Genomic DNA, 22,595 nt, shown 5'->3' on the forward strand with positions numbered 1-22,595 from the left:
AAGTAAGGTAAAATTAAGTGTATTCTAATCCTTTCATAATGATAACAGATGAAAAGCAAATTCACTCGCCATTTTAATTCATATTGTGAAAGTGAAATCACTGAATAACATAATTGTGGGCAATACTGTATAATTCTTTTATTTATCACTCTCAAATGTAGCACAGCCTACTGGACATACATGGAAAAATGGTTTAGTTTTTATCTTTAGTCATTAATTCCTTTTTTTTATTTTTTTATGAACAGCATGAAGAATCTTTCTGCACAAAATATTTCATTCACAGACTTCAATCTGATTGGTTTCTACAGCCTAGAAGAATGGAGGCCTTTTTTATTTATCCCTTTCTTTCTGATGTTTTTACTGTCTATCACAGCAAATTCTACTATCATATATTTAATCACATGTCAAAAGTCTCTGCATTCTCCTATGTATGTACTAATAGGTTTAATGGCTGTTGTAGACTTGATCTCGCCTTTATTTTTTGTACCTAACATGCTTCTTAGTTTTTTATTTAATTGGAGTGGGATATCTCTAACAGGTTGTTTAATACAAATGTTTTGCATTCATTTTGTTGGCTCATTTCACTCCACTTTGCTTTTTTGGATGGCCCTGGACCGTTACTTTGCAATATGCAAACCACTTTACTATCATAAATACTTGGAAATCTCTAACTTTCTAAAGTTTATTGTTGTCCCATTAATCAGAAATGGACTTTTGAATATCACCATGGTCTCTCTGGCTGGAAAACTGTCATTTTGTTTAACAAATGTGATTGATCACTGTTTTTGTGAACACATGGCGTTGGTTCTGTTAGCATGTGGAGATATATCTATTAATAACTTAGTAGGACTTTTGTCTGCTTTCCTTATACCAACTGCAGATGTTATTCTCATTACTGCTTCCTATGCTGTGATTTTTACCTCTGTGTTTAAATCTGGTAAGGCCCACATGAAGGCCATAAACACCTGCATTACTCACATCATTGTTATGACATGTACTTTGATTTTTGCCCTGATTGCGTTTATGTCATACAGAATAAGAAATAATTTTTCTACCAGTAGTCGTGTATTTGTGAGCACAATGTACTTACTTTTTCCAAGTTGTTTTAACCCAATTGTTTATGGAGTGAGAACAAAAGAAATAAGACAAAAGTTTATTCAGTTTATTAGAGAAGTAAAAGTCTTCCCTTTGCAAAGAAATCCAATTTAAAAAAAAGATCAACAATATAATATGCTGATACTGTAGCATTTAAAAAAGGATGTGGTTTGTTAAAGCTATAGTTTAAAAATGGCCATATAGGCCCTATTTGAAAATATGGGAGTGAAAATATGTAGTTAATAATAAACATACTGTAAACACTGATGGTAATTTACAAGAATGATATCCTTGTTCACAATTTTTGAATACAGAACTGAAGGAGTTACTGACAAATTAAATCAGCAAAAAAAAAAAAACAGCTACAATTTTTCTCAAGCCTGTCTGATAAAGCCTATATTAAATAGAATAATATATTTTTTATTCCATTTATACTCTTTTCCTTGTAAGAGAAATACATCTAGTTACCTGTATGTTTTCTATTAGTGTCTACTTACTTGCAGTATACACACCTCTAAGAAGCCAATCTCTATGGAGTAAACAAAACTCACTACTAGAATATCGTAAAAATCAGGTATTCAACCATATAATCATTTTCAGCAATATAGGGTGTACCAAAGCTTAGAATCTGCAGTTCCCTTTCAAGGGAACTCCCGTTGCGTCGAAAGCTGACGCTATGGGAACGCTTTGCGTGATGACGTCTTGAAGCACATGTAAAATCAGTCCAATGGTGTGGCGGAACGTCAGAGGCGGGTGACGTCACGTACCAGGAAGCTATAAAAGCCGGCCCGAAACAGAAAACGAAAGCTTTCTGAGTCTTCAGTTGCGCTCTGTGTTGAATCTGTCCTTGTTATTTGGTGTTGTCTGTCTATATTATATATATATATATATTCAGTATGGCGAGCAAGCAGCAGTTTAGAGTGTGTGTCCATCCCTGCCCGCGTTATTTAACGGGAGGTGATACTCACACTCTTTGTGTTGTTTGTTTGGGTGAGGAGCATGCCCAGTCAGCACTCGAGGGTGGTGACTGTGTGCATTGCGACGCGCTTCCATTGCGCACGCTCCGATCCCGCTTGGCTCGGTTCAATCCCGATCGCGTTCCCCAGGGCTCGGGTCCCGCCGCGGCTGAGGCTCGGCGGCGATCTCAGACCTGGGGTTCGCAAATGGATCTGTCAGTGGATGTTGAGACGGGCTCTGCCTTATCTCAGCATCAATCTGACAGATCCAGTGCCTCTCATCAGGGTGTGGAAGCACGCATTGCGGTTTCTTCCCCCCCGATAGAGGCACCAATACTGCAACTGTCCAGCTCTGAGGAGTTGGATGTTGTGAGTATTGAAGCTGAGTCTGAGGATTCGCCACCTCAGTCTCATGCGTTTGAGGAACTGCTCGATGTTATTACTAGAGCAGTTGACAGACTATCTATTGAGTGGCCAGAGGACAGGCAGGACGTTCGTTCGAAAAGTAAGCTCGACGAACGCTTCCTGCCATCTCGTACACAGCCTCAGCGAAGAAGCCTTCCGTTTTTCCCCGATCTCCACACCGAGGTGTCGAAATCGTGGGGAAAACCGGTTTCATACAGAGTGTATGCACCACAAACATCCCACTATTCTTCCATTCACAAATATAAAGAATATGGTTATGGGGAGATGCCGAAGGTGGAGGAGACGCTTGCGAGCTATCTCTCTCCAGCAACGGCATCTTCCCTGAAAGCTCCTTCACTTCCCTCTAAGCCAGTAAAATTCACATCATCTCTGGTTCATAAATCGTATGCAGCCGCTGGTCAAGCTGCAGCGTGTCTGCATACGATGTCTATTATGCAAGCCTATCAGGCAGAATTATTGGGGGATTTAGAGGAGGGCGGGGGAATTGGTCCTGACACAGTGGCTGAACTACGCAGAGCCACAGATCTGTATCTCAGGGCCACCAAGGAGACCGCTAAATCAATCGGGCGGTCTATGGCAGCCCTGGTGGCCACTGAGAGGCATCTGTGGCTCAATTTGAGCGATATAAAAGAGAAAGAAAAGCACGTTCTCTTAGATGCTCCGGTTTCCACTGTTGGTTTATTTGGTGATGCAGTAAACAGTGCGGTAGCTAAATCTCAGGAAGCTGCTAAACAGGCAGCTGCATTACAAAAACTTCTCCCCCGCCGTTCTTTCATTGAGGCTGCTGAGCGGGAGCAGCCTCACTCCTCTAAAAAGAGCGCTGAACATCGTGCCACTCAAAAACAGAGTGTGTCCTCTCGTGCTCCCCCACAAAAACCTCGGGGACACGGAGGGCGCTCTCAAACCCAGCAGTCTTCGAGGGGTAAAACGGATCTGCGGACCGTTATTACCGCCAAGAAGGCTGCTGGGGAAAAAGTCCTGATGTCTGAGGGCTCAGGACAAATGAGGGTAGTCCCCCCGAAGCAGAGCGGTTAACACCTCTTTTCACGGTGCCCGTCTCTCTTCGGTGCCCTCAGGGGACCGTTCTGCCAACCCTGCCACCTCTGGTGTTACAGGGCGCAGCGGTCTCCGGCGAGCACATATCTCAAGGTCCACCCGGAAACGTAGTGGCCTCGGGATGCCCGCCCCCTCTGAGGAGGGTGCTAGAGCAGTCTGTTTGGTCGTTCCCTGCCGGTGCGCCGTTACAGGGCGACGAACCGACTACTCAACAGCAGGAGAAAAATACGGTGCCGTCTCTCTTCGGTGCCCTCAGGGGACCGTTCTGCCAACCCTGCCGCCTCCGGTGTTACAGGGCGCAGCGGTCTCCGGCGAGCACATATCTCAAGGTCCACCCGGAAACGTAGTGGCCTCGGGATGCCCGCCCCCTCTGAGGAGGGTGCTGGAGCAGTCTGTTTGGTCGTTCCCTGCCGGTGCGCCGTTACAGGGCGACGAACCGACTACTCAACAGCAACAAAATCCAGAAACCAGTCTCGAGAGACTGGTACCTCTAGTAGAATCTTTGACAGCGTGGAAGCTACTGTCAAATGTTTCTCGTTGGGTCCTGCAGACCGTGGAAAAAGGGTATTAGATACAATTCTATTAACGCCCACCGCGGTTTATGGGGGTCCTGCCCACAGTGGTGGGCCCCGAGCAGGTTCTGGTTATGGAACAGGAAGTAAACACTCTGTTAGAGAAAGGGGCCATAGAATATGTACCCCCCTCCAACAGGGAAACCGGGTTTTACAACCGGTACTTCATAGTTCCAAAAAAGGACGGGGGATTGCGTCCCATTTTAGATCTTCGAGTTCTGTACGAGTACATGCAGCTCAAGTTCAAAATGTTAACCTTGAGACAAATCGTGCCACAGATCAGGTCCGAGGACTGGTTTGTCACGATAGACCTCAAGGACGCATATTTCCATCCGTCCGTGTCATTGGAAGTTCCTGAGGTTTGCTTTTGGGGGCAAAGCATACCAATATCGAGTTCTTCCATTCGGCCTGGCTTTATCACCCCGCACTTTCACCAAATGCGTGGATGCAGCTCTGGCGCCTCTGCGCCTCCGGGGTATTCGCATCACGAACTACATCGACGATTGGTTGATTTTAGCTCAGTCGCATTAGATGGCGGTTCAACATCGAGATGTTGTTCTCGCCCATATGAAAGAGTTGGGGTTACGGCTGAACGCCAAGAAGAGTGTGCTTTCTCCATTTTAGAGGACCACTTTTTTAGGCGTGGTTTGGGATTCAGTGTCGATGCAGGCGCGCCTGTCATCGCCACGCTTCGATTTTATCCTGGCAGCTGTGAGAAGTGTAAAGCTAGGCCAGCTACTCACTGTCAAACAGTTCCAGAGACTGTTGGGTCTCATGGCAGCAGCTTCCAACGGGATACCTTTTGGACTGCTGCACATGAGGCCCCTGCAGTGGTGGCTCAGGACCAGAGGGTTTTTCCCCGAGGGGCAACCCATTTCGCACAATCAAGGTCACGCGGTGATGCCTACGTGCCTTGGTTATGTGGAAGAAACCTTGGTTCCTGTCCCAGGGCCCAGTGCTGGGAGCTCCTTGTCGTCGCAAACTGCTAACGACGGATGCTTCCCTCACGGGTTGGGGAGCGATCCTGAGGGTCGCTCATCTCAAGGTCTGTGGGAAGACCATCATCGTTCCTGGCATTCTATAGCCTAGAGATGTTAGCTGTCTTCCGGGCTCTGAGGAGCTTTATCACAGGTCTCAGGGGACACCATGTGTACTACATACGGACAACACGTCGGTAGTCGCCTATATCAAGGGGGTTTGCGCTGGCATGCCATATCCTCTTGTGGTCCCAGGGGAAGTTGCTGTCACTCAAGGCAGCCTACATCCCCGGGGTCCAGAATATAGGAGCAGACACTCTGTCGAGACAGGGGCCGAGGCCCGGGGAATGGTGGCTCCACCCCCGAGGTGGTGGAGCTGATATGGAAATTATAAGTGGATCTGTTTGCGTCTCGAGAGACGTCTCACTGTCCACTTTGGTTCTCCTTCACGCATCCAGCTCCTCTGGGACTGGATGCTATGGTACAGACGTGGCCGAGGCTACGTCTGTACGCCTTTCCCCCAGTTGCTCTGCTCCCGGGAGTTCTGGAAAGAGTTCGCAGGGACCGGGTTTGCCTGCTTTTTATAGCCCCGCGCTGGCCGGGCAGAGTATGGTTTCCCGATATTGTGTCCCTCCTCGACGGGCATCCTCTGGAGTTACCCGTCAGGAGGGACCTTCTGTCCCAGGCAGAGGGCTCGATATTTCACCCTCGGCCAGAACTGTGGAACCTGTGGGCTTGGCCTCTGAGGGGGCCCAGCTCATAGAGTCAGGTCTCTCAACCGAGGTTGTTGAGACCATTCTAAGGTCCAGAGCTCCCTCCACGAGGAAACTTTATGCCCTGAAGTGGAGAGTATTCACTTCTTGGTGTAGTGACCGTCGGTTGGACCCAGTCCACTGCCCAATTGGTACAGTGCTGGAGTTCCTGCAGGAACGGTTCACTGCAGGTCTGACCCCGTCCACTTTAAAGGTCTATGTGGCGGCCATAGGTGCTTACCACAGTCCTTTGGGTGGAATGTCTGTGGGGAAAGACCCCTTGGTATCTCGTTTCCTTCGTGGCACTTGGAGGTCCTCCTCCCTTTCGAAATCGGACCAGGAGGCGAATAATTTGCTTTGCCCTGTTCGGGCGTTAGACGCGTATGTCCACAGAGCTGCCCTGTGGCGTAAAAGTGACTTTTGCTCCCCTAACAAGGGAGGTCCAGTGTCTAAGCAAAGGATGAGCAAGTGGGTGGTTGAGACTATCTCACTGGCTTATGAGGCGGCTGGACAGCCTTCTCCTTTGGCTGTCCGGTCGCTCTCTACTAGGAGTATGGCGGCCTCTAAGGCCCTTATATCAGGAGTATCGTTACAGGACGTCTGTGATGCGGCAGGCTGGTCCTCACCGCACACCTTCGTCAGGTTCTACTCTCTGGATTTAGACTCTACTCTAGGGTCTCATGTTTTGTCTTCTTAGTGCTGCTCACATGATTACACACAGGACAGACATTTGTAGCTATGGAGGCGTTGGTATAGACATTCCCATAGCGTCAGCTTTCGACGCAACGGGAGTTCCCTTGAAAGGGAACGCCTCGGTTACGACTGTAACCTCGGTTCCCTGAAGAGGGAACGAGCGTTGCGTCGCCTTGCCATATCTCCTTCATGCCTGTCAGCGCGACTTCAGACTTTACGAAGCTTTCGTTTTCTGTTTCGGGCCGGCTTTTATAGCTTCCTGGTACGTGACGTCACCCGCCTCTGACGTTCCGCCACACCATTGGACTGATTTTACATGTGCTTCAAGACGTCATCACGCAAAGCGTTCCCATAGCGTCAGCTTTCGACGCAACGCTCGTTCCCTCTTCAGGGAACCGAGGTTACAGTCGTAACCGAGGCGTTATCTGTAATCATAATATGACATGTAAATTAAGCTTCATATACAGATTAGATTTAAAAAAATAAAAATAAAAATAAAATAAAAAATATATATATATATATACACTCACCTAAAGGATTATTAGGAACACCATACTAATACTGTGTTTGACCCTCTTTCGCCTTCAGAACTGCCTTAATTTTACGTGGCATTGATTCAACAAGGTGCTGAAAGCATTCTTTAGAAATGTTGGCCCATATTGAAAGGATAGCATCTTGCAGTTGATGGAGATTTGTGGGATGCACATCCAGGGCATGAAGCTCCCGTTCCACCACATCCCAAAGATGCTCTATTGTATCTATTCTATTAGATCTGGTGACTGTTGGGGGCCATTTTAGTACAGTGAACTCATTGTCATGTTCAAGAAACCAATTTGAAATGATTCGAGCTTTGTGACATGGTGCATTATCCTGCTGGAAGTAACCATCAGAGTATGGGTACATGGTGGTCATAAAGGGATGGACATGGTCAGAAACAATGCTCAGGTAGGCCGTGGCATTTAATCGATGCCCAATTGGCACTAAGGGGCCTAAAGTGTGCCAAGAAAACATCCCCCACACCATTACACCACCACCACTAGCCTGCACAGTGGTAACAAGGCATGATGTTCTCATTCTGTTTACGCCAAATTCTGACTCTACCATCTGAATGTCTCAACAGAAATCGAGACTCATCAGACCAGGCAACATTTTTCCAGTCTTCAACTGTCCAATTTTGGTGAGCTCGTGCAAATTGTAGCCTCTTTTTCCTATTTGTAGTGGAGATGAGTGGTACCCGGTGGGGTCTTCTGCTGTTGTAGCCCATCCGCCTCAAGGTTGTGCGTGTTGTGGCTTCACAAATGCTTTGCTGCATACCTCGGTTGTAACGAGTGGTTATTTCAGTCAAAGTTGCTCTTCTATCAGCTTGAATCAGTCGGCCCATTCTCCTCTGACCTCTAGCATCAACAAGGCATTTTCGCCCACAGGACTGCTGCATACTGGATGTTTTTCCCTTTTCACACCATTCTTTGTAAACCCTAGAAATGGTTGTGCGTGAAAATCCCAGTAACTGAGCAGAATGTTATAAACCAGAAGGTGCTTTCTAGTAAAGCCTTGGTCATGGCATTTGACCCATTACCCAAATGTTTTTTGTTATTTTATTATTATAATAATAATAATAACTTTAATTTATATAGCGTCTTTCACAGAACCCAAGGACGCTTAACAAACAACAAGAGAAGGGGAGGGGGATAAAAGGAGAGAGGTGTGAAGCCAGGGGAGCTAAAGCCCATAGGCCTTAGTGAAGAGGTGTGTTTTAAGCTGGTTTTTACATTTACATGTATGCATTTGGCAGACGCTTTTATCCAAAGCGACTTACATTGCGTTATCCTATACATTTATATATAGGTATGTGCAATCCCCTGGGATCGAACCCAAAACCTTGCGTTGTTAACGCAATGCTCTTACCACTGAGCTACAGGAAAGCTTTATTAATTAAATTAATTAATTTAATTTTAAAGGTTATTAGAGAGGAGGCAAGAGGAAGCTTGTTCCAGAGTGACGATGCACCAACACAGAAGGCTCTATCACCAAATGTCCGGGTTGCGTACTTGAGGAGATGCAGAGATTGAGCAGCCATCCACATCCAGTATGATGTCATCAACATTTTTAAGAAGTGACACTGGGGCAAACACCATGAGTTCTGTTTTGTCTTTGAGTTTGAGAAGGTTACTGTCCAGCCAGTGCTTTATGTCCTTCAGGCAGTCGATAAGTGGCACTGGTGGAAGAGGAGTAGAAGGCTTAGTACTGATGTAGAGCTGGGTGTCATCGGCGTAGCAGTGAAAGTGTAATCCATGTTTCCGGATGATCATCCCAAGAGGTAGCATGTAAATATTAAATAGTAGTGGGCCAAGCACCGATCCTTGTGGCACGCCGTGTAAGACGTTATTTTTAATTTATAAAATAACCTGTGTTATTTTGTTGATGCCATCAGTCATTAGTTTTAAAAATATATACATTTTCTTTAGACACTACATTTTTAGATTTCTAATCATGTCTTTCTGATAAAATTTTTTTTTAAAGAATTCTATTTTATGCCTATGCTTAGATGCTTAAATGCTATTTAACTCGTTCATTATTGCTAAAATGCAGTGTTGAAGTGCTCATTGACGCCCACTCCAGCTGGTGGTGGCCTAGGAAACCTCCTAGGTTGCCAATGCCTAGAAAAGGCCCTGCAATAATCTCATGTATGTAGTGACTGAGACAAATCAGACACAATTATTTGTTATATGTAACAAATAATCTTTAAAACTCACTCTGGGATCTATGGTCCCATTCCCCCAACAAGGGCAAGAAGGGTCTTGGTAACCATGACTACGATCAGATAAGTTGGTTTTATTGCTGTTAAAAATGTGGTCATGTGGTCAAGGCAGAGACCATAGGGAAGACAGAAACAGACCTAAAAACAGACTTTGCTGCATTAATTTATAGACAAACTGATCTATAAATGAACATTCGTGTGAATGATTTACTGTCTTGTGTAGTGTCTTTTATTTCTATAATTTTTTTTGATACTGTGTATTTTATGATAGAGCCAACGGTCAATGTAACCTCACCTATACCATGTTTGGTCTCTATAAATTGATACTTTAAAGATCGAAATGATTGTGTACATGATATGTCGATAGCCGCGCAACATATTAGTATTACAAGAATCTTTCTTAGTTTCTTCATCAGAAACCAATCCAGCTGCACATGCAAATGAGCACACTTAAAACAAAGATTCATAATCAACCACAGAGGAATTTTCCCGCTTGGAAATTCCACCTTTCTCATTGGTCAAGCAAACCCGGAGAGGTGGGGCCTTTCTCAGGCTTCATTAGAGACAAATTCACAGTGACTCACCCTCTTATTCTGGCCTTCACTGCTGCTTCTTCGTGTTGATGTCTGTGGGGACCCCCACTGGGGCTCATGGGTCCCAGCAGGCCGTGACCACAGCCTGCTATGCCTTCACTCTCCCAAAAGAGTCAGACTATATTTTCTTCAATCCAACTCAGAAGAAAACTGCAACTTTACCATCACTGAATGGGCAACCATGTTCGACTTCCTCACTCCTTGGTTGTGTTTAGATTAGTTATGTTTATGATTTAATTAATAAAACTTGTGCACAATACGTATTTGGTTCTGATTCTCTGCTTGCAACAAAGTTTACTTTACGATTTAGATTTTGACTACAGGCTCTTAGTAGTACTGATAAAATAAAATTTTATGGAAAAACAGAATCCCATCCTTGAACTGCCACCTTACCGTGATGGAGGGGTTTGAGTACCCGAATGACCCTAGGAGCTATGTTGTCCGGGGCTATATGCCCCTGGTAGGGTCTCCCAAGGCAAACAGGTCCTAAGTGACGGGTCAAACTGAGAGCGGTTCAAAAACCCTTTATGATGGACTTAAAATCAAGGACTGTGACGTCGCCCGGCACGGCGCAGCCGGGGGCCCACCCTGGAGCCAGGCCCGGGGTTGGGGCTCGTATGCGAGCGCCTGGTGGCCGGGCCTCCCCCCATGGGGTCCGGCCGGGTTCAGCCCAAAGGAGCGACGTGGGGCCACCTTCCCGTGGGCTCACCACCTGCAGGAGGGACCGTAGGGGCCGGTGCTTAGTGGATCAGGCGGCAGTCAAAGCCAGGGGCCTCGACAACCCGATCCCTGGACACGGAAACTAGCTCTAGGGATGTGGAACGTCACCTCGCTGATGGGGAAGGAGCCTGAGATTGTGCGTGAGGTTGAGAAGTACCGACTAGAGATAGTCGGGATCACCTCCACGCACGGCTTGGGCTCTGGAACCACACTCCTTGAGAAAGGATGGACTCTTTACCACTTTGGAGTTGCCCATGGTGAGAGGCGGCGGGCTGGTGTGGGTTTTCTCTTAGCCCCCCAGCTCAGCCGCCATGTGTTGGGAGTTTATGAGAGTGAGTGAGAGGGCCGCTTCCCTGATCGACTAGTCGGTTCAACCCCTACTTCCTATATTAATTTTATTAATAAAACAAATGGAAGTGATTTGGCAGGTCAACTGTAAGGTTACATTTGCCAGTATATGTCCCAACATTGTAAAGAACCAACAGGAAAATAAATGTCTGCCTGTACTAGCAGCATATTAACAAACTTCAGCATATTCTGAATCTCTAGCATTTAATAATAGACTTGTAACCAACATCCTCCTGTTATTTCCAATGAGCAATATAATCCTTCAGACAAAAAAACATTTTGCTGTAGCAAAATCACAAACAGTTTTCGTTCAAAAATATAGAATTATGTACCAGCAGCTCTCATACAAACATAATGCTTGTGAACTTTCGCATATTCTCAATAATTAGTAACATACAAAGCCGCCTTTATACACAACTAAATAATAAAGAGTTATGACTTGAAATGTTTGCTGTATACCACAGTCAAAAACAGCTTATAAAAAAAAAGGAAATGAACATCTGCAGAGAGCACAGTCAAAATGTAACTTTTTGTGACTGGCATTGCACGGACACTGTGACTGTGGAGGGCAGTATAACGTACGTATAACAGATCGGTTTACAGCATATTGATGTGAAAACGCCTCGGTTACGACTGTAACCTCGGTTCCCTGAAGAGGGAACGAGCGTTGCGTCGAATTGACGCTATGGGGAACGCTTTGCGTGATGACATCTTGAAGCACATGTAAAATCAGTCCAATGGTGTGGCGGAACGTCAGAGGCGGGTGACGTCACGTACCAGGAAGCTACAAAAGCCGGCCCGAAACAGAAAACGAAAGCTTCGTAGAGTCTGAAGTCGTGCTGACAGGCATGAAGGAGATATGGCAAGGTGACGCAACGCTCGTTCCCTCTTCAGGGAACCGAGGTTACAGTCGTAACCGAGGCGTTCCCTTTCAAGGGAACTCGCATTGCGTCGAATTGACGCTATGGGGAACGTCTATACCAACGCCACCATAGCTACAAATGTCTGTCCTGTGTGTAATCAAGTGAGCAGCACTAGGAAGACAAAACCTGAGACCCTGGAGTAGAGTCTAGGTCTAAAGAGTAGAACCTGACGAAGGTGTGCGGTGAGGACCAGCCTGCCGCATCACAAACGTCCTGTAAAGATACTCCTGATATAAGGGCCTTAGAGGCCGCCATACTCCTAGTAGAGTGCGGCCGGACAGCCAAAGGAGAAGGCTGCCCAGCCGCCTCATAAGCACGTGAGATAGCCTCAACCACCCACTTGCTCATCCTTTGCTTAGACACTGGACCTCCTTTGTTAGGGGACCCAAAGCAAACAAACAATTGATCACTCTTACGCCACAGGGCAGCTCTGTGGTTATATGTGTCTAACGCCCGAACAGGGCAAAGCAAATTTATTCGCCTCCTGGTCCGCTTTTCGGAAGGGAGGAGGACCTCCAAGTGCCACGAGGGAAACGAGATACCAAAGGGTCTTTCCCCACAGACATTCCACCCAAAGGACTGTGGTAAGCACCTACGGCCGCCACATAAACCTTTAAAGTGGACGGGGTCAGACCTGCAGTGAACCGGTCCTGCAGGAACTCCAGAACTGTACCAATTGGGCAGTTGACTGGATCCAACCGACGGTCACTACACAAAGAAGTGAATACTCTCTACTTCCGGGCATAAAGTTTCCTCGTGGAGGGAGCTCTGGACTGTAGAATGGTCTCAGCAACCTCAGTTGAGAGACCTGACTCTATGAGCTGGGCCCCCTCAGAGGCCAAGCCCACAGGTTCCACAGTTCTGGCGGGGGTGAAATATTGAGCCCCCTGCTTGGGACAGAAGGTCCCTCCTGACGGGTAGCTCCAGAGGATGCCCATCGAGGAGGGACACAAGATCGGGAAACCATACTCTGCCCGGCCAGCGCGGGGCTAAAAGAAGCAGGCAAACCCGGTCCCTGCGAACTCTCTCCAGAACTCCCGGGAGCAGAGCCACTGGGGGAAAAGCGTACAGACGTAGCCTCGGCCACGTCTGTACCATAGCATCCAGTCCAGAGGAGCTGGATGCGTGAGGGAGACCAAAGTCCCTCCATATCAGCTCCACCGCCTCGGGGTGGAGCCTCCATTCCCCGGGCCTCGGCCCCTGTCTCGACAGAGTGTCTGCTCCTATATTCTGAACCCCGGGGAGGTAGGCTGCCCTGAGTGACAGCAACTTCCCCTGGGACCACAAGAGGATATGGCGTGCCAGATCGGATAATGGGCGCGAGCGCAAACCCCCTTGGTGGTTGATATAGGCGACTACCGACGTGTTGTCCGTATGTACTAACACATGGTGTCCCCTGAGACCTGTGATAAAGCTCCTCAGAGCCCGGAAGACAGCTAACATCTCTAGGCTATAGAATGCCAGGAACGATGATGGTCTTCCCACAGACCTTGAGATGAGCGACCCTTAGGATCGCTCCCCAACCCGTGAGGGAAGCATCCGTCGTTAGCAGTTTGCGACGACAAAGGAGCTCCCAGCACTGGGCCCTGGGACAGGAACCAAGGTTTCTTCCACATAACCAAGGCACGTAGGCATCGCCGCGTGACCTTGATTGTGCGAAATGGGTTGCCCCTCGGGGAAAAACCCTCTGGTCCTGAGCCACCACTGCAGGGGTCTCATGTGCAGTAGTCCAAAAGGTATCACGTTGGAAGCTGCTGCCATGAGACCCAACAGTCTCTGGAACTGTTTGACAGTGAGTAGCTGGCCTAGCTTTACACTTTTCACAGCTGCAAGGATGGAATCTATGCATGGCGGTGACAGGCGCGCCTGCATCGACACTGAATTACAAACCACGCCTAAAAAAGTGGTCCTCTGAAATGGAGAAAGCACACTCTTCTCGGCGTTCAGCCGTAACCCCAACTCTTTCATATGGGCAAGAACAACATCTTGATGTTGAACCGCCATCTGATGCGACTGAGCTAAAATCAACCAATCGTCGATGTAGTACATGATGCGAACACCCTGGAGGCGCAGAGGCGCCAGAGCTGCATCCACGCATTTGGTGAATGTGCGGGGTGATAAAGCCAGGCCGAATGGAAGAACTCGATATTGGTATGCTTTTGCCCCCGAAAGCAAACCTCAGGAACTTCCAATGACACGAACGGATGGAAATATGCGTCCTTGAGGTCTATCGTGACAAACCAGTCCTCGGACTAATCTGTGGCACGATTGTCTCAATGTTAACATTTTGAACTTGAGCTGCATGACTGACTCATTCAGAACTCGAAGATCTAAAATGGGACGCAATCCCCCGTCCTACTTTGGAACTATGAAGTACCGGCTGTAAAACCCGGTTTCCCTGTTGGAGGGAGGTACATATTCTATGGCCCCTTTCTCTAACAGAGTGTTTACTTCCTGTTCCATAACCAGAACCTGCTCGGGGCCCACCACTATGGGCAGGACCCCCATAAACCGAGTTGGGCGTTTCTAGAATTGTATCTGATACCCTTTTCCCACGGTCTGCAGGACCCAACGAGAAACATTTGACAGTAGCTTCCACGCTGTCAAAGATTCTACTAGAGGTACCAGCCTCTCGAGACTGGTTTCTGGATTGTGTTGCTGTTGAGTAGTCGGTTCGTCGCCCTGTAACGGCGCACCGGCAGGGAACGACCAAACAGACTGCTCTAGCACCCTCCTCAGAGGGGGCGGGCATCCCGAGGCCACTACGTTTCCGGGTGGACCTTGAGATATTTGCTCGCCGGAGACCGCTGCGCCCTGTAACACCGGAGGCGGCAGGGTTGGCAGAACGGTCCCCTGAGGGCACCGAAGAGAGACGGCACCGTATTTTTCTCCTGCTGTTGAGTAGTCGGTTCGTCGCCCTGTAACGGCGCACCGGCAGGGAACGACCAAACAGACTGCTCTAGCACCCTCCTCAGAGGGGGCGGGCATCCCGAGGCCACTACGTTTCCGGGTGGACCTTGAGATATGTGCTCGCCGGAGACCGCTGCGCCCTGTAACACCGGAGGCGGCAGGGTTGGCAGAACGGTCCCCTGAGGGCACCGAAGAGAGACGGGCACCGTGAAAAGAGGTGTTAACCGCTCTGCTTCGGGGGGACTACCCTCATTTGTCCTGAGCCCTCAGACATCAGGACTTTTTCCCAGCAGCCTTCTTGGCGGTAATAACGGTCCGCAGATCCGTTTTACCCCTCGAAGACTGCTGGGTTTGAGAGCGCCCTCCGTGTCCCCGAGATTTTTGTGGGGGAGCACGGGAGGAAACGCTCTGTTTCTGAGTGGCGCTGTGCTCAGCGCTCTTTTTAGAGGAGTGAGGCTGCTCCCGCTCAGCAGCCTCATAGAAAGAACGGCGGGGGAGAAGTTTCTGAAGTGCAGCTGCCTGTTTTGAAGCTTCTTGTGACTTCGCTACAGCACTATTAACTGCGTCTCCAAATAACCCTTGCGTGGATACTGGTGCATCTAAAAGAACATGTTTTTCTTTGTCCTTTATGTCACTTAAGTTGAGCCACAGATGCCTCTCAGTGGCCACCAGGGCTGCCATAGAGCGGCCGATGGATTTAGCCGTCTCCTTGGTGGCCCTGAGAGACAAATCTGTGGCTCTACGTAGTTCAGACACCGTATCAGCACTAATACCCCCGCCCTCCTCATAATCACCCAATAACTCAGCCTGGTAAGCCTGCATTATGGACATTGTATGTAAACACGCTGCAGCTTGACCGGCGGCGGCATAAGCTTTATGAACCAGGGAAAATGTAACTTTTACTGGCTTGGATGGAAGTGCAGGAGCCTTCAGAGAAGATGCCGTTGCTGGAGAGAGATAGCTCGCGAGCGTCTCTTCCACCTTCGGCATCTCCCCATAACCATGCTCTTTATAATTGTGAATGGATGAATAGTGTGATGTTTGTGCAGTATATACTCGATATGACACTGGTTTCCCCCACGATCTCCACACCTCGGTGTGGAGATCGGGGAAAAACGTAAGGCTTCTGCACTGAGGCTGTGCACGAGATGGCAGGAAACGTTCGTCGAGCTTGCTTTTCGAACGAGCGCCCTGCCTATCTTCTGGCCACTCAATAGATAATCGCTCGACAGCTCTAGTGATAACATCAAGCAATTCTTCAAACGCATGAGACTGAGGTGGCGAATCCTCAGACTCAGCGTCAATACTAACAACGTCCAACTCCTCAGAGCTGGACAATTGCAGTATTGGTGCCTCCATCGGGGGGGAAGAAACCGCAACGCGTGCTTCCACACCCTGATGAGAGGCACTGGATCTATCAGAAGGAGGCTGAGATAAGGCAGAGCCCGTCTCAACATCCACTGATAGATCCATTTGCGAACCCCAGGTCTGTGATTGCCGCCGTGCCTCGGCAGCGGCGGGACCAGAGCCCTGGGGAACGCGATCGGGATTGAACCGAGCCAAGTGGGATCGGAGCGTACGCAATGGAAGCGCGTCGCAATGCACACAGTCACCACCCTCGAGTGCTGACTGGGCATGCTCCTCACCCAAACAAACAACACAAAGAGTGTGAGTATCACCTCCCGTTAAATAACGCGGGCAGGGATGGACACACACTCTAAACTGCTGCTTGCTCGCCATACTGAATATATATATATATGATATAGACAGACAACACCAAATATACAGAGACAGATTTCACACAGAGCGCAACTGAAGACTCAGAAAGCTTTCGTTTTCTGTTTTGGGCCGACTTTTGTAGCTTCCTGGTACGTGACGTCACCCGCCTCTGACGTTCCGCCACACCATTGGACTGATTTTACATGTGCTTCAAGACGTCATCACGCAAAGCGTTCCCCATAGCGTCAATTCGACGCAACGCGAGTTCCCTTGCAAGGGAACTAAACAATACAGAAATCAGCTCTCATACAAAAAATACTAAATGGGTCACAATGAAATTGCCAATTTTCCAATACGTTAGCTTTTAACGAAGAGGGTGCCGTTCGAATTTGGCGCTCAACCATCATGCGTCTCTGTTATGTGCATGCGTCTCTGTTGTGCACGCCACAGACTGTCCGCACACTGCGCATCCCACAGGGAGGAGACCCCAGGGAAGACCTAGGACACGCTGGAGGGACTATGTCTCCCGGCTGGCCTGGGAATGCCTCTGTGTCCCCCCGGAAGAGCTGGAAGAAGTGTCTAGGGAGAGGGAAGTCTGGGCATCTTTGCTTATCCGTGGCGGGGTCGAGGAGGCAGCAGTCTAAGCGGAAGATGAATGGATGGAAAAACAGAATGTGATATTCAGACCATGGTAACTACAGTAATTATGATAGTGGGAAGTGATGTCCCCTGAGGGCGTTTTACCCCACAGAAAAAAAAATGTCCTTCTACAAATATTATTATATTTTCCTAGAATAACATGTACTCCCTAACCACAGGCCTTACTATTTTCATATCATATATAACTGTGATGTTCTGCAAAACAACAAACTTTAAAACACTTTTTTTCTTACTGCTGAAAAGATCACTCAAATCTGTTTTCTCTCAGGTACGTCGCCAGTGTAAGCTTCAAAGTGAATACTTTCAATTCAATTTCAATTTATTTATAAAGCACAATTAAAAACAACTGCCGTTGACCAATGTTCTTTACAAAATGAATAACCATTGAATAAAATACAGACAAAGACACACAAGTAAACAAAAGCAAGATCAAATACAAATAATTTTTACTTTGATAAAAAAAAAAAAAAAGATATTGTGGGAACAATTCTGATTTCAACAGGTAAACTGTTCCAAAGACTCGGTGCGGATGCGGAAATTTCCCGGTCACCCCTAGACTGTAGACATCTATGCTTTAACATCCAAGAGGCAAGCAACTACAGAGTCTAAAACCATTCATATGTTTCAGAGGGAGATATATTTGTGTGTTGTCTGCGTAACAATGGTAACTTATACCATATTTCTCAAAGATGGAACCAAGTGGGAGCATATAGAGACAAAATAATATGGGAGCTAGGGTAGAGCCTTGGGGGACACCACAGGTCAGAGGGACAGAACCAGAATGAAACTGCCCAATATTGAAGGAGAATACAATCCTGATATGATTGAAACCAACTCAGATCTACAGTGAGGAAAATAAGTATTTGAACACCCTGCAATTTTGCAAGTTCTCCCACTTGGAAATCATGGAGGGGTCTGAAATTGTCATCATAGGTGCATGTCCACTGTGAGAGACACAACCAGAGAAAAACTAATATGAAAAAGTAAAGGGTCAAGAGCCCAACTAAAATCAAACACCAATCACCATAATGGTGACCTGAAACGAAAGATTCCATAAAACATTACTATCTAAACTTCTGTTAAATCTAAATAAGAACGTGTGTAGATGTATGACAGAAATAAAGTCAAAATCCAGAAATCACAATATATGATTTTTTAACTATTTATTTGTATGATACAGCTGCAAATAAGTATTTGAACACCTGTCTATCAGCTAGAATTCTGACCCTCAAAGACCTGTTAGTCTGCCTTTAAAATGTCCACCTCCACTCCATTTATTATCCTAAATTAGATGCACCTGTTTGAGGTCGTTAGCTGCATAAAGACACCTGTCCACCCCATACAATCAGTAAGAATCCAACTACTAACATGGCCAAGACCAAAGAGCTGTCCAAAGACACTAGAGACAAAATTGTACACCTCCACAAGGCTGGAAAGGGCTACGGGGAAATTGCCAAGCAGCTTGGTGAAAAAAGGTCCACTGTTGGAGCAATCATTAGAAAATGGAAGAAGCTAAACATGACTGTCAATCTCCCTCGGACTGGGGCTCCATGCAAGATCTCACCTCGTGGGGTCTCAATGATCCTAAGAAAGGTGAGAAATCAGCCCAGAACTACACGGGAGGAGCTGGTCAATGACCTGAAAAGAGCTGGGACCACCATTTCCAAGGTTACTGTTGGTAATACACTAAGATGTCATGGTTTGAAATCATGCATGGCACGGAAGGTTCCCCTGCTTAAACCAGCACATGTCAAGGCCCGTCTTAAGTTTGCCAATGACCATTTGGATGATCCAGAAGAGTCATGGGAGAAAGTCATGTGGTCAGATGAGACCAAAATAGAACTTTTTGGTCATTATTCCACTAAACGTGTTTGGAGGAAGAAGAATGATGAGTACCATCCCAAGAACACCATCCCTACTGTGAAGCATGGGGGTGGTAGCATCATACTTTGGGGGTGTTAGCGTAGCTAGCGAAAGCGGTCATATAGGGATTGTCAAAGTTTTTTTTTTTTTTTTTTTTTGTCATCTACTGAATTTTTCGTCAACGATACCAGGGACACCGAAACACCGGGGAACATGAAATTTGGTGGGCATGTAGCCCCACTAGACTTTTACGGAAAAATTTCGTTTGGTCCCCGGGGGCCACTCCCCCCCCGCGCTGGGCCCCCCCAAACCCAAAAATGCAGTTTTTCCTAAATAACTACCTGAACCGTGGCACCGAGGATGAAGAAATTTTTATGGTATGTTGGTCTTAAGGGCCCACATCAACCTAGCCCATAATCACTCATTTGTGATTTGCGCCCCTCCCATAAAAAATGAAAATGCAATATTATTCTGCTTTAATCGCCCCTATCTTCAGTTGAGATGTTCAGAACTGCACCATATTTCATGTGTATGATTAACTTGACATCCTCTGGGGGTATGCTAAGTTTCGTAGAATTTCATCCATGGGGGGGTATAAAATAAATTCATTTATGTGCACATTTAGTGACTGTACACTCATCAGCCTGTAGATGGTGGTGTTGAGCGAAGGGTTGCTGGTTTAGGATGATACTGTCACACACACACATGCAGGAATACAAACAAACGCAAGCATGCACACACACTGACATCCACACGCACAGACACACACCCATTCACACACATACAAATCCACATGCACAGACACACACACAAACACACACGCGCACACACATGTACGCACGCATACATACACGCACAGACACACACACACAGACACACACATACACAAACACACACACATACACACACACACAGACAGACATGCACATACTACTACTTTTTTTAGGTATATACATAAACACGCAATACAGCCAAATTGCTCCACGTCATTTATTTTTGTGGAAAGCCAGTGCAGGCCTGAGCGGCGGTCATATTTTGTACCGCCGTGCGGTACATCTAGTTACTAACCAGACTGACTTGATTTCTGTCAGACGTCTACAAAAGGTTTTATTGAGAATTAACAGAGGTTTAACTCTAATGTGTTTCATTTGAAGTCACCATAACAGTGATTAGTGTTTCCATTAGTTGGGCTCTTAACTCTTATTATATATTTTGGCTGCTGTGACAGTGTGTTTTTCAAACACATTTGCAGCAGCAAAGGAAGTTAAAGTGAAACAAGATCAGGTGATGATGGTTACCTGTTAATGGTTTTATAATCATCATAAAATAGCCTGATTCACTGGTGTCTTTTGAATCAAACAATTGTGTTGTACCATTGATATATTCACATCACAAACACTGTGTTACTGCAGCATGAGATCCAGCAATATTATAACAATCAGTTAGAAGATTTTAACAAACATGAAAATGTCGTGAAAAAATATAGAGCTGAGTATCATCAGCATAACAATGAAAACTAATGCCATGCTTCCTAATGATATATCCGAAGGGTAGCATGTACAGAGTGAACAGCAACAGTCCTAGTACTGAGCCTTGTGGTACGCCATACTGAACTTTTGATCGATAAGACATCTCTTCATTTACTGCTACAAACTGTAACGGTCAGATAAGTATGATTTAAACCATGCTAATGCAATTCCACTAATGCCAACATAATGTTTGAGTCTATTTAAAAGAATGTTGTGGTCAATGGTATCAAATGCAGCACTAAGATCGAGTAACACTAATAGAGAGATACAACCACGATCGGATGATAAGAGCAAATAATTTGTGACTCTAATGAGAGCTGTCTAAGGGTCTAAATCCTGACTGAAAATCTTCACAAATATAATTTCTTTCTTAAAAAGGAAACATAGTTGTGAAGATACTGCCTTCTAAGATAGCTTTGACAGAAAAGGTAGATTCAAGATCGGCCTGTAATTAACTAATTCTGTAGGATCAAGTTTTTTAACAAGCGGTTTAATCATAGCCAGCTAATGACAAAAAGCATGAAGCATTTGTGTGATTGTCACCATTGTTGAGATTCATATGTAGATTCTTGATGTCTTTGTGTGACTTTCAGATTATTAAAACACTGCTGGAATTAGCTACTGTAATGAAAATTTAATGAAGTATTTGTATAATCAGTTTATAATGCTGGGTGAAATCAGTGAATCAGGCCACTACAGGATTATAATTTAATCATCGAAACATATCCATCATGACCTGGGCTGCATTTACCAAAAGCATCTTAAGCCTAACTTGATCGTGGAACAATTGCAATAAATGATCCGTACGATCAAACTAGGCTTACGATGCTTTCGGGAAAAGCAGCCCAAGTCATAGTTTCTCTTGGCACAACAAATGTGCTATATAAACACAGAGTTGAATCAACCAGAGAAAAACTAATATTAAAAAGTAAAGGGTCAAGAGCCCAACTAAATCAAACACCAATCACCATAATGGTGACCTGAAACGAAAGATTCCATAAAACATTACTATCTAAACTTCTGTTAAATCTAAATAAGAACGTGTGTAGATGTATGACAGAAATAAAGTCAAACTGGTTAATATTAAGTGCAACAATGTGTAGCTCGAAGTCAGTAGTTCTTGTGTTTCTCTTTTTTCTTTTCTTGTTTTTTCTCTTTACTTCAATGATTCTGCTTATTAACATCAGGTATCTTCAATAATGCTCAATAATCACTTAATTAATCACTTAATTATCTCATTAACTTCAACACTGCTTCAGTGTTAACATCCTTTAGTTGGACACATGTACACTGAGGAGTGTTAATTTAACACTGGAGATTTTGCTGTGCACTATTTCAAATAAATACCAAATAAATGGGTTTTGTTTATTTTCTTCTAATAGGGTTGAAAAATAAGCAGATCTAGCAGCTTTTAAGGCCTCTCTGTACGCAATCGTGCTCTCTTTCCATGAAATGCGAAAAAACTCAAGTTTTGTTTTCTTCCAGTTGCGCTCCATTTTTCTGGCTGCTCTCTTAAGGGCCCGAGTGTGCTCGTTGTACCACGCCGTTGGACTACTTTCTTTAAGCGCAAATGAGCAACTGTGTCTAAAGTGCTGGTAAAGAGAGAGTCAAAAGTTTGTGTCACAATATCGAGTTCTTCTAAGCTATCTGGGATGCTGAGAAGATGAAACTGATTAGGAATATTATTAATAAAGCAATCTTTAGTGGCAGAAGTGATAGGTCTAACATATTTGTAACACGGAGTCGGCTTTGCAGCCTTGGCTAAATTAAGTTTACACAAGACTAGATAATGATCTGAGATATCATCGCTCTCCTCTAGAATTTCAACGCCATCAACATTGATAACATTAGATCTAGAGTATGGTTACGAGAACGAGTCCTGACACGTGTTGTCTAACTCCAGTGGAGTTCAGAATGTCTTTAAATGCCAATCCCAATGCATTTTTTCGTTATCTACATGTATATTAAAATCACCAACAATTACGACTTTATCTGCAGCCATTACTAACTCTGATAGAAAGTCAGCAAATTCTTTGATAAAGTCT

The 22,595-nt window shown here is 45.9% G+C and overlaps 1 protein-coding gene across 1 annotated transcript; it reads left to right on the forward strand.

Annotated features, from left to right (window-relative positions):
- Positions 1–246: 246 nt before the first annotated feature.
- Positions 247–1,209, forward strand: LOC309505837 (olfactory receptor 52K2-like; the record flags this gene model as incomplete). Its single annotated transcript, XM_082179292.1, has 1 exon — positions 247–1,209. The coding sequence occupies one exon, from the start codon at positions 247–249 to the stop codon at positions 1,207–1,209; it is 963 nt and encodes a 320-aa protein (XP_082035418.1).
- Between the last annotated feature and the right edge of the window lie 21,386 nt (positions 1,210–22,595).

This window comes from Leuciscus leuciscus, assembly GCF_965113295.1.
Source record: "Leuciscus leuciscus genome assembly, chromosome: 9".
Taxonomy (NCBI): domain Eukaryota; kingdom Metazoa; phylum Chordata; class Actinopteri; order Cypriniformes; family Leuciscidae; genus Leuciscus; species Leuciscus leuciscus.